General features: G+C 49.3%; 1 protein-coding gene across 2 annotated transcripts in view; it reads right to left on the reverse strand.

The window, feature by feature from the left end:
• The window catches only part of FDFT1 (farnesyl-diphosphate farnesyltransferase 1), a 41085-nt gene extending 35428 nt beyond the window's left edge, over positions 1–5657 (reverse strand). For both annotated transcript variants that reach the window (XM_054243669.2, XM_002756766.7), the window contains exon 1: positions 5455–5657. In XM_054243669.2, the coding sequence (XP_054099644.1) occupies positions 5455–5553 (99 nt within the window). In that variant the 5' untranslated portion in view covers positions 5554–5657. The remainder of the gene's footprint in view (positions 1–5454) is intronic.
• Between the last annotated feature and the right edge of the window lie 7586 nt (positions 5658–13243).

A 13243-nucleotide genomic window follows, 5' to 3' on the forward strand; every position in this document is an offset into this window, starting at 1 on the left:
ATCCCAGCACTTTGGGAGGTCGAGGCAGGTGGATCACGAGGTCAAGAGATCCAGACCATCCCGGTCAATATGGTGAAACCCCGTCTCTACTAAAAATACAAAAATTAGCTGGGCATGGTGGTGCGTGCCTATAATCCCAGCTACTCAGGAGGCTGAGGCGGGAGAATTGCTTGAACCCAGGAGGCGGAGGTTGCGGTGAGCTGAGATCGTGCCATTGCACTCCAGCCTGGGTAACGAGCGAAACTCTGTCTCAAAACCAAATATATATGGTATATTCACTGCTAGGAAATTCCATAGTCACTTCAGAATGGTAACAAGCCCTGGACTCTTGTGAGGGCTTTCAGTGAACTATGTTGTTTTTATTTGTGTACATTTTCTATCGTAAATACATATCATTTTGTCAAAGAGTAAATCTTTTTAAATCACATAATCCTGAAAAAAGTCATTTTATTGCTATTTCCAATAAAAAATTATTTGTAAAAACAAATTTTGGCTGGGTACAGTGGCTCAAACCTGTAATCCTAGCACTTTGAGAGGCCAAGGATCACCAGAGATGGATCACCTGAGGTTGGGAGTTTCAGACCAGCCTGATCAACATAGCGAAACCCCGTCTCTACTAAAAATACAAAATTAGCCAGGCCTGGTGGTGCAAGTCTGTAGTCCCAGCTACTCAGGAGGCTGAGGCAGGAGAATCACTTTAACCTGCGAGGCAGAGGTTGCAGTGAGCCGAGCTCGCACCATTGCACTCCAACCTGGGGAACAAGAGTGAAACTCCATTTCAAACAAAACAAACAACAACACACACACACACACACACACACATATTTACTGAGCACCATAATTTAATAAAGTCCAGTCTCTGGCACATAAACATATTCAGTAAAGGTGTGATGAATAAATGCAGACATTCATCCAGTATTCTAAAACAATTCACCAACTCCTTCCCTCTCAAAATATAGGGAGGCAAGATGTCAGAGTGAAAGAAACAGAATACCAGCTCTGGACTCTTCACACAGCCTTATCATTACCCGGCTGCAGCAAGCAGCTTTTTAAACTGCACTGCCAAATATCATGTTCATCCAACTAACGGTCTGGGGACTGACGTTAGACCAGGAGTTTCAATCAACGCCAAGGTACAATCCCCCTAGATCTGAAGACCAACATTCTTCAGGAACACGACTGCTCCTTTCCATCAACCCTCCACACTGAAAGGGAGCAAGCTAAGCCACTTCTCCAGCTCCTGCCACTGCCACTTTTTCCTGTCACCTATTTGTTTCAACGCCTTACCTTGTAATAACAGTTTCTTCAAATTACCAAGAACAAGACAGGAAGACACAACTAGTAAGCACACAACGTAAAATACCACTCACTAAAAATTTCCACTGCTTGATTCCCATGAGCTAGGGGAGAAAAAAGCTCAGCCTACTGCTGCCTGTCCTTCCAGCCTCCTGACACTTCTATTACAGTCTGAGATTCAGTGCACTCCCAAGAGTCGAGTGGGAGAAAACAGGGATACAGGGAGTTTAGAGGAAGGGTGTGGGGTGGTCAGGAGGACAAGACCAGACTCCCAGGAAGGGTCTCCAGCCTCAGGCTGAAAGTTCCACAAGTGAACAGCTATCAGCTACAAGCCCTCTCTGCAGCCTTCCTCCCTTTAAAATAGAACAGGTATCTCCAGGAAGGGGGAAAAACCCCACAAACTTGAAAACAGAATTTGCATAATGAGATTGATAACCAGCATTTATCAGGCACCTAACTTCATGCCAAGAGCAATATGGACATTATCTTTGATCCTTATTCAACTTGTTAAGGTCTAACAGGTCCACAGTCCACTGAAAGCTTTATGGCAAGACCCGGGACAGAATTGAGCATTTTTAGTGTTTTAGAAAACAGGAAATAAAATGCACATACAACCCCAGTCAGTGTGAAGTAGTATTTCATAATTATTTCTTTCGCAAAACACTTATTTATACTAAGTAGGATAAATGAAGCCTCAACTTCAAGTCAGGGTTTGCTGCCAAATGATTTTGAGACAAACTGACAAAAAGTTTTCAGACCATCTTAGAGTTGAGAAGCTGTGGCTAAAAAATTGTGACTGTGGGCCAGGCACAGTGGCTCACGCCTGTAATACCAGCACTTTGGGAGGCTGAAGTGGGCGGATCACAAGGTCAAGAGATGGAGACCTACCTGGCCAACATGGTGAAACACGGTCTCTACTAAAAATACAACAATTAGCTGGGTGTGGTGGCGCATGCCTGTAGTCCCAGCTACTCACGAGGCTGAGGCAGGAGAATGGCTTGAACCTGGGAGGTGGAGGTTGCAGTGAGCTGAAATCACGCCACTGCACTCCAGCTGGGCAACCGGGCGAGACTCTGTCCCCCCACCCCAAGAAAAAAATTGTGACTGTACATCGCTGTTTTACAGATCAAGTAACTGTGGCTCAGAGGTTATCAAGGTTGTTCACCAACTTAATAGAGTTAGGAATTGGACTTAATAATAGACTTCAGAGAAGATATTAGTCTAAATAACAGGATTTAGATTTGATAGAAGCCAGATCAGCCTGATTACAAACCACCTGCTTTTGGCCAGGTGCGGTGGCTCATGCCTGTAATCCCAGCATTCTGGAAGGACAAGGTGGGTGGATCATGAGGTCAGAAGATCAAGACCATTCTGGCCAATGTGGTGAAACCCCATTTCTACTAAAAATACAGAAATAAGCCGGGTATGGTGGTGTGTGCCTATAATCCCAGCTACTCGCGGGGCTGAGGCCTGAGAATCATTTAAACCCAGGAGGCAGAGGTTGCAGTGAGCCAAGATCATGCCACTGCACTCCAGCCTAGCAACAGAGCAAGACTAGACTCCATCTCAAAAAACTAACAAACAGCCTGCTTTTTCCATTACTTGGCTTTGGGTGATGTCACACAACTTGCAGGCGGCATATGCCCCTAAATTTACTGACATGCTTCTAAAAATTCAGTATAAATCAAGTCTACTAAACCCTGAAATTCTATAGTCAAATCCTTCTGTGATAGAAATAAGCAGCCCTCAATATCTGCTAAGTGTACGTTTTTTCCGTAGTTTGTAGAGAGAAACTGGTTGGATGTAGTGGTTCACACCTGTAATCCCAGCACTTTGAGGTCAAGGTGAGAAAATCGCTTGAGCTCAGGAGTTCAAGACCAACCTGGGCAAGATAGCAAGACCTTGTCTCTACAAAAAGATTTAAAATTAGCCAGGCATTGGTGGCATGTGCCTGTAGTCCCAGCTACTCAGGAGGCTGAGGGAGGCTAGCTTGAGCCAGGGAGGCTGAGACTGCAGTGAGTCACGTTCAGGCCACAGCATTCTAGCCGGAAGACACAGTGAGACCCTGTCCCCCACAACCAAAAAAAAAAAAAAAAAAAAAAAGAAGAGAGAGAAACTAAGATCATGTTAAGTGAAGGGAAACGTATTTTCCAATTTGTTTCACCTAATTAGAGGTTCACTAGTTTTGTTTTTTGAGACGGAGTCTCACTCTGTCATCCAGGCTGGAGAACAGAGGCACAATCTCAGCTCACTGCAACCTCTGTCTCCCAGATGCGATTATTCTGCCTCAGACTCTCAAGTAGCTGGAACTTCAGGTGTGCGCCACCACACCCGGCTAGTTTTTTTCTTTTTGGTAGAGACGGGTTTCACAATGTTGGCCAGACTGGTCTCAAACTCCCGACCTCAGGTGATCCACCCTCCTCCACCTCCCAGAGTGCTGGGATTACAGGAGAGAGCCACATCGCCCAGCCCACTCAGTTCTTTTTTTAATGGCTCATGGGGATTTCAAAAGTGCTCAGAGAGACTACAACAAAACAAGTAATATTGTGATATATTATCAGAGCTAGAAGGAATAGTTCGTCTCGCTTTTAAAAAAATTCAAAAGGTACAAAAACAGTGTACTGTGAAGTCTTTCTCTACCCCGTTACTATGACCACCCACTCACTCTCCCAACACATAACCAATGCTACCATCTTCTTAAAGTCTCTTCTTGCAGAAAGAGACATAAAGGAACAAAGTCTCTGGAGCCAAATGAGCTCTGGCAGCACTCAGACCCTTTGCCCTGTCCTGCTCTTATTTCCCTCTGTGGTGCTTTTCTCCACCTGAAATACTGTATATTTGCTTTTTGGAATTATCTCTCTCTTCCACTAAAAAGTACGTTTCATAAAAGCAAGGTCTTCACCTATCTTGTTCACTGTTGGATCCCCAGCACCTAAAACAGTATCTGATACACAACTGTGGTCAAATAGTTGTTAAATAAATGAAAGCTCCATCTATATATAAAAAGTGACATATTCCTTGTCACTTAATTCCTTGTCAAATAATAAAAGTTATTCTGCAGCAAAATAATTAAAACAATGTAGCACTGGCAAAGAAAAGATGGAGAAAACTGAATATTCTAGAAATGGGCTGAAGACTGCACTTGAAATAAAGATAGCATGTGAAAGGTAACACCAAATGAGGGTGTAGTCTACAATTCATCGTCTAATTGGATAAAACCGAGTTTACAGAGACTGCACACTCAGGCGCCTTCCTGTCCGGTAAAAAGACCTTTTGACACACAGGACCCAATAAATTGGATAAAACGGGAAATGTATTTTCTAGTGTGTTTACTGAAGCACATGGACATTGAAAGACTCTGATGTTCAGGCACCTATCAAGCCTCTGCCTGAGTCACATCTGCTACTGTCCTGTTGGCCCAAAAAAGTCACAGAAATCACCCAGGCTGGTCCAGACCATTAGAAGTTGGCTGAATGTGTCTATTCATTCAACAAGCACGTACGAATAATTTTCTTGTTGGACTAAAAACACCTCCTATGCATTCATTTACAAAACAGTACAGGCATAAGGCAGATTAAATCTTAAGTAAAACCAAGTTCTGACCTTCCACCAACTACCCAGCTAATCCACAGATGTACAGATGACTGATTAGAACTTGGAAAGGTAGACAGGTGATTTTAAAACCCAATGAAGCCCTGAGGACGAACGAGGGACGGCGGCAAGGTGGGGAGAGTTCTGGAGGAGGTGGCGAAGCCGAAAACTGGTTAAGATTTCATTACAGAAACTGTGTTCATGTGATGATATTTGCATAATTGATTCTGCTCATAAAAAACTCATTTGTCCTGTCCCACGTAACCCTCGGATTAGCACACTGGGAAGCGCCGAGGCTCACGGAGGGGACGAAACCGGGAACACAACCGCTGGGAGCCCCGCAGAAGCCGCTCAGGCCCAGGGCGACTTGTGGGGCTGGGACAGGCCCACCGGGAGAGCCGCGTTCACCCGGGCCAGACGTGTGGAAGGCTCTGCCTCCCGAGGGAACGGGGACCGGAACGCCCGGGCGTTGGCCCAGCTCGCCGCGTCCCTCGCCCCTGATCCGGGCCCCAACGCCGGCCCCGCGCGCGGCCTCCCAGTCCAGGGATGCAGGGATGCTCGGCCCACCTGGTCCATCTTGGGCATCACCTTCCGCTTGCCCCCGATGCGGAAGCGCACCAGGTTGTAGAACTCCTCGGGGTGGCCTAGGCACTTTACGAACTCCATCCTGGGGCAGGCGGCGGGCTCCCGGGCTCGGCGTTCACCTCTGCGGTCTTCAGGCTCCCACCGTCAGGCCAGACCTGGGTAGGAGGCACGGCGCGGGGCGGTCTGAAAGGGGGCGGGCCCACCACGAGGACTCTCCGCCCACCTCCCCGCCCACCTCCACCGGCCTCGGGCGCTCGCGTGGCCACCTGCGGGCTCACGGGGTGGGCTGACGGGCGCTGATTGGCCAGGACCGCTCGCACTAGGACGACGCAGGCCAATCAGTGGTAAGAGAAGCCTGGCGTGACAGCACCCTAGAATCTCATTGGAGGACGAGAAAGAGGCCGACGAATCGGATTGGTTCCCTGGTGGGGCCTTCGTTTTCCTCCACTTGCCCCAGGCTGTCAGCGCGAGGGCTTTGGGGAGCCGGCGTGAGGCGGTTGGGTGGTGCGGCAGTGGGGTTCGGGTGCGCTGCGGTGGCCCAGCATCGGGTGAGCAGCACAGGCCGGCGTGCGCCAGGCTTTGTCAGTAAGTCGCCCATGTGTCCGGCCTCTTTGCCTCCTGCCCGCGGGGTGATATCTGCAGCCCCTCCCCGTAGAGCCTAAGGCGGTGAAACGGCGGGCCCAGCACCAGGCGGGCGTTCTGACTGTAACTCACCAGAGCCAAAGCGTGGGAGCCGCCGGAGCTCGGCCGGCCCCGGTCGCCTGCCGCGCACCCCCATCCAGCCCCAGGCAGTCCTGCACACTCCTGGAGCTTCAGCTGCCTCCTCACTGAAGTGTTTGCCTGAGATCCCTCTTAGTCCTAGAAAAGGAGCTGAAGCCTTAGAGGGCCTGTAACAGGAAGGGGGAAACTTCTCTCATCCTAGATCTGTCTCTCCAGCCCTAGAAACTACTGGCTGTCTAAGCCCTCCTGCAGTCTGTTACAACACAGCAACCGGTAAGCCTTTTAAAACCTGTCAGGTCTGCTCACTGCACAAAGCCGTTCAGAGTCTCCACTCCGGCGAAAGCCAAAATCCCTCCGGGGGTCCCGAGAGGCTGCAGCACCAGCCTTCCACCCAGCTTACCTCTCGGGCCTCCAACTTGTACATTTTCGTGGACCCAGGGCTTTCTGTCTAGCTGTTCACTCTTCTGCACTATCCCCCATATACCTGCTGGGCTAACTCCTCGAGTCTGCCCACATCTCATCGAGCCCCACCTATTTGCCCTCCCCCCCCATTTCCACCGCTGCTGATCCCCATATCCTGCTCTGTAGTTACCAAATTCTAATAGATCATTAACTTATGTTATTAGATTACAGAGTGTTTCCCTTTGCTAGTGGAAACTAAAATTAAAATCCTCAGCCCCTCCCACTGCCCATCTTGGCCAAGGGAACCCCAGAAAAAACTTAAAAACTGTTTCCAGCCATGATGGGACAGATCAGACAGGCCTCACTGTACCTCCGCTTTGGGAGTTCATACACAACTGACCAGCATTAATATTCAAAGAGATCATGAGACTAACAGAACAGACTGTCAAAATAAGATCCCCAATTACAAACCGGACCTAAGGCCGTGCAGGCAGTGGTGAAGTCAGGCATCCCTACACTTAAAGAATCATCTAAGCTCTGACTCCCACACGGGTTTTCTTTTTCCCCAGCAGCTAAACAGCAGTGGCCTCAAGAAAAGCAAGAGTAACACTTGCAGCTGCACCAGAGGCTGCTAATAAGCCCCTGTTCACCAGCCATAACCACAGCTTTGACTGGTCAAGAGACTGATTTCAGCCACTTTCTCTTGATAAGACCACCGGCTGTGGACTGGTCTGAATGGTTTACGGAGTGGGAGGCTGAGCACTCCGGTGCCTTCCTATCCTGAAAAGACCTTTTGACATAGACGGCCTAACTAATGCATTCAAATGTTGAGTCTCTATCCCAGAGTGAATATGGGTCATATATTACATGCATGTTTGTTCAGTGTGTCAGGTCCACCATCATAAATATGCATAGCTCCTCTTGTAACCTGGTAAACATGTATGTTTAGCCAACCCATTCAGCATAAAGCTCCTATCTCGACCCCTTCTCCTTTGAAGTGCCTGTCTCTGGTCTAAGCTGGAAGCATGCTGTAATCCTTTAGAAGAAACGTAGTCTCTCCTCCTTTTCTAAATTTATAAATAGTATTTTTTAAATTCACATTGAAAGCAAAGCCTCAACGATGACAGATCTTTGTTGTGTTCTCTGATGTACTCAAGCATCTAGAATAGTGCCCAGCACATACCAGGTGCTCAATTCGTACTTACTGAATTGAGCAGCGTGTAGGACATCTCTGATGGCACCTAAACAGCGCAAACTTAGCATGTCCATATGTTAAATCTATCTCCCATTGACTCTGCTTCTCCTATGGATAGCATTAACAGCTCTCAGTTTCGTAACCACAAAATCCAGATGTCATGGCTAACTCCCTTTCCCTCCTTATATCTGCCCCTTCAAATCATTCATCAAGTCCTATGGAGTCCAGGAATTATTTATCAATCCTATGGCGTTCAAGCAATCCGAGGAAATCAAACTGAGGTAGCAGGCGAGATTCGACTCCAGAGGCGGGCTCAGACAGCAGACCAAGTTCAGGACTAGCTAAAACAGTGGGGTGAGGGGCTAAGCAGCCTTCCATATGACACGCCCACCAGTGTGCCAAGTTTACCACTGCCATGGCAACACCCAGGAGTTACCACCCCTTTCCATGGCAATGATCCAACAACCCAGAAGTCACTATCCTTTTCCTAGAAGTGTCTTCAGAAACTGTCCCTTAATCTGCATGCAATTAAAAGTGGGTATAAATCTGACTGCAGGCCGGGTGCAGTGGCCAACACTTTGGGAGGCCGAGGCAGGTGGATCATGAGGTCAGGAGTTCGAGACCAGCATGGCCAACACAGTGAAGCCCCGTCTTTACTAAAAACACAAAAATTAGCCAGGCATGATGGCAGGTGCCTATAATCCCAGCTAGTTGGGAGGCTGAGTCAGGAGAATCACTTGAACCTGGCCTGGAAGGCGGAGGTTGCAGTGAGCTGAGATCACGCCACTGTACTCCAGTTTGGGTGACAGAGCAAGACTCTGCCTCAAAATCAATCAATCAATCAGACTGCAGAACTGGCCTGAGCTGCTGCTGTCAGCACACTGCCTATGGAGTAGCCCTGCTCTACAGGAGCAGTCACGGAGCTGTCGCACCGCCTCTTTCATAAGGTGTTTTCTTCCACCCTACCACTGGCTCACCCTAGAATTCTTTCCTGGGCAAAGCCAAGAACCCTCATGGGCTAAGGCGGAATTTGGGGCTCGTTTGTCCTGCATCATAAACCACAGCCGTGGCAGCAATCGGCTCCACATGGTCAGGACTCTTCCAACTCAGAATCAACCAGAGATAGGCAAACGCCCCTCAAACCAATCACCTAAGACACCCACCTCTATCAGCAGCTTCCAGCCTCCCCAGGCCAAGACCCTCCAATCAGAGCCCCTCTGCAGCCGTCCCCTTCTCCACTGTAAAGCTTCCCACTCCCCTGCCTGCCTCTGAGTGCTCACCGAGCGCAGGACTCCCTTGCAAGAGCAAGCTCTGCATCAAGAGCCTCATTTGCTTGTGCTCACCAGGATGGTCTTGACTTTTTCAGACCATAATACTCTATCATGTTCAGGCATTCCTCCCCTCCTGAACTTCCTGTATTCTAATAATCTCGTCTGTCTCGCCACCTCAGAGTTGCCCCTGAAGGGCAAAAAGTGTGCCTATGCAGCATCTGGCAGAGTGCTTACAGCATAACCAGGTCTGTCCTGGAAAGCGCAGAGCACAGACGGTCCAGCCACTTATCCCCCATCCTCACACAGCACTTTTTTCATTAACAGAAACACTCTGTACACCCCTGCTGTCACAGTGGGATTTGGCTTTGTGTTTTGTTTATGCTTGTATTCCCAAATCCTAGCATTCAGGAGGCATTTAAGAAATATTTATGAAATGTCTAGAGCCACTGTAAAGGCTTACATTAAATCCCATGTTTTCCCAATGTCAGTTATCACAAAACCCCAACTCATGAGCGAAATCAGTCTTTCCCTTAGAATCTGTCCAGTCCAAGTATCCCGCCTCTCCTTACTTTGAAGCCTAGATTCACCCCCCACCCCCCGTATTTCCATACCCTCCTTCCAGGCAACAGGCACCAAAGGCCTAACCGCCACTGGTCACTCTGCACCCTGCTGTCTCCGTACCATCTCCTCTCTTTCAGTCCACTTACACCACATCCTGCCTACCTCCCTTTATGTATTTATTTTTAACTTTTATTTATTTTTGAGACAAGTTCTCATTCTGTCCCCCAGGCTAGAGTGCAGTGACATGATCTCGGCTCACTGCAGCCTTTACCTCCTGGGCTCAATCCTCCCACCTCGGCCTCCCTAGTAGCTGGGACTGTAGGTGTGCATCACCATGCCTGGCTCACTTATGTATTTTTGGTAGAGATGGGGGTCTTGCTATGTTGCCCAGGCTGGTGTCAAACTTTTAGGTTCAAGTGATCCTCCTGCCTCAGCCTCCCAAAGTGCTGGGATTACAGGTATGAGCCACCTCACCAGGCCCTACCTCCTTTTGGAACCAACCCGAAACCCTGAGAGCCTACTGCCTGGGTGATTAGCTCTGGGAGAGGAGCATGGGAGTGTGGGTTGTTACCTGCCCGAATTCCCCCTTCCCCACCTCTTCCATGCAGAACATTCTGTGGAGTTCCGATGGCATCAATCACAACCCTTACTCTCAACTCGTAGGTACCAGCAATTACCCAACTCTTAGTTTTTTCTGTGAGTCACTGCAGTCAGAGATACTTATTAGCAAGCACGCTCCAGAGATCTTCCTATGGCAGGGATGAAGGTCATGCTTTCGTGAGGTGCAATGGCTCACGCCTGTAATCCCAGCACTTTGGGAGGCCAAGGCAGGCAGCCCAGGAGGTCAGGAGATCAAGACCATCCTTGCTAACACAGCGAAACCCCATCTCAACTAAAAATACAAAACATTAGCTGGGCATGGTGGCACACATCTGTAGTCTCAGCTATTCAGGGGGCTGAGGCAGGAGAACTGCTTGCAGTGAGCCGAGATCGTGCCACTGAACTCCAGTCTGGTGACAGAGCGAGACTCCATTTCAAAAAAAAAAAAAATGCTGTTGTGGCCGGGCGTGGTGGCTCACACCTGTAATCCCAGCACTTTGGGAGGCTGAGGCGGGTGGATCACGAGGTCAACAGATCGAGACCATCCTGGTCAACAAGGTGAAACCCCGTCTCTACTAAAAATACAAAAATTAGCTGGGCATGGTGGTGCGTGCCTGTAATCCCAGCTACTCGGGAGACTGAGGCAGGAGAATTGCTTGAACCCAGAAGGTGGAGGTTGCGGTGAGCCGAGATCCCGCCATTGCACTCCAGCCTGGGTAACAAGAGCGAAACTCCGTCTCAAAAAAAAAAAAATGCTGTTGCTCCTTGTCCCCTTGGTCTCCCACCATTCTTAACCTGACAAACGCCCCCGTCCATTGTGGGTTAATCCAACATCCAATGTCTTTTTGATCTATGCCACTGGATGCAGTCAGGAAATGCACCGGCCCACCATGTGGCTCTGCCATCCTTCCCTCTAACCCAAAGTCAGCAAATTTCCTTAAGAGCTGTTACAAACCTGCCCACTCTTCTGTACCCAAAGGCCTCACTTTCAGCAAGTTTCCCGGGGACCTGTTCTTTCTCTTCCCACCCTAGCCCAGTTATCTTTAAGCGATGGCTCTGGTGTGAGCTTTCTCTGTCTCCTGGTTTTCTCCCCTGAACTAATTATACACAAACCTTCTCGTTATATTCATGCTTCGCTCTCCTCCCTGCCAACCTGCAGGGAGACCACCCTCGCATTCCACTTCCTCCCTCCGAGACGCTCCCTTCTCACTGCTGCCACGCTGCACGTAGTCCTCACCTGAAGGTCATCATGACCTGGGATCTATCACCTGCCAAACCCAAGGGGCCAGGGCTCCATTGCTGCCCCTTCATCTCAACGTCACTCATGATTCCGACAGCCCGCTTCTCCCTGGAGTTTCCTTTCCCCACTTACGTTCCATCCATGTCACTGAAGGGCTCCTCCTTCCTCCCTTGCTCCTTAAACAGACCACCTCCAGGATGCCCCGCACCTTTCCTCATGCTCCGTTACACCCAGCGAGCCTCCCTAGCTCATCCTGACTCCTACCAGGAAAGCTGCCCCCTTGGTGCCTCTAAGCGCAGCCTGTCCTTGTGGGGGGCCTAATGGGGGGGCTCCCCCATTACACGGTCTCCACAGCACAGGTGGTCGCAGGCTCGAGCGCAACATGCCTCAGGGGCTGACACGCAGTACCACCTCTACCTTTCCCTATAAGCCAGGCGGTGGCCTCTGCTGGCGCTCAGCTCAGTGCCCGCTGAGCCAGCTCCAGTGTTTCTGCCTCGCCCCAATGCCCACACTGTCGGCCAGCTGCCACAAACAGAGCCCACTGCCACCACAGCCCGCGCCTCTCACCCTCTCCACTCCCACAGCTGCAGCTGCCCATCGCTTCTTCAACAACTTCCTTCTCGGCGCCACAACAGCATTTTCCTTTCTACCTATCCCAGTCAGAGCAAAATACATGCAGGCCGTGGCGTCCAGTCCCTGCCATGTCTGGGGAGCCCCTGGACCCACTATTGTGTAGACACTGAATCATAGGAAATGGTCTCAGCCCATTTGCCGCGGCTCATGCCTGGAGTCTAAGTTTTGTCCTATCCATACAGGTTAGAAAGGTGCATTTCAGTACACACAGATGCGCGCGCGCACACACGTTCTTTTGTTTTGTTTTGAGATGGAGTCTCACTCTGTTGCCCAGGCTGGAGTGCTGTGGCACAATCTCAGCTCACTGCAACCTCTGCATCCCAGGTTCAAGCAATTCTCCTGCCTCAGCCTCCTGAGTAGCTGGAACTACAGGCACACATCACCACACCAGGCTGATTTTTGTATTTTCAGTAAAGATAGGGTTTTGCCATATTGGTCAAGCTGGTCTCAAACTCCTGACCTCAGGTGACCGACCTGCCTTGCCTCCCAAAGTGCTGGGATTACAGGTGTGAGCCACTGTGCCCAGCCCACATTCTTAGTTGTTTCATGTTTTATATATGTGCATATATACACACAAGTGTGTGAGTATACTCTTCTAAAGATAAATAAATTCATTAATCTGTTTCCATTGTCTATTCTGGAATTGAGGTTTTATTTTTTCTTAAATCCAGGCCTTATGAAGGGAAAGTGAGGTTTTATAAGCTATTGTACGTTTTTTTTTTAAAGTGTGGGAGGAGATGGCCTTTGAGAAGTTGAAGATTTTCTCCCAAACTCCATTGTAGCCTGTAACAGACTGAATTGTGTTCCCTTAAAATTCACAGGTAAAGTTCTAACCCCCAAAGTCACCTCGCTGGTGACCAAATCAGCCAGCCCTTGACCTTGGGTTTCTCAGAATGATGACAAGTAACCATGTGCGGTCTGAGTCACCCAGCCTATGGCACACTATGGCAGTAGAGCTAAGGTATGGCTCTGGCCCTTGTTAACCACATGAGCTTAAGCAAGGTCCTCAGCCTCTCTAGACTCGTTCGTTTTCTTGCCTATCACATAAGGACAATAAGGGCGAGTACCCGTCTTCCTGAGTTGTTCTGTAGATCATACGCAAGAAGTAAGTGAAGTGGCGAGGACTGGGTGCAAGAAGAGAGAGCCCTC

The sequence above is a fragment of the Callithrix jacchus genome, chromosome 13, assembly GCF_049354715.1.
Source record: "Callithrix jacchus isolate 240 chromosome 13, calJac240_pri, whole genome shotgun sequence".
NCBI classification, from domain to species: Eukaryota; Metazoa; Chordata; class Mammalia; order Primates; family Cebidae; genus Callithrix; species Callithrix jacchus.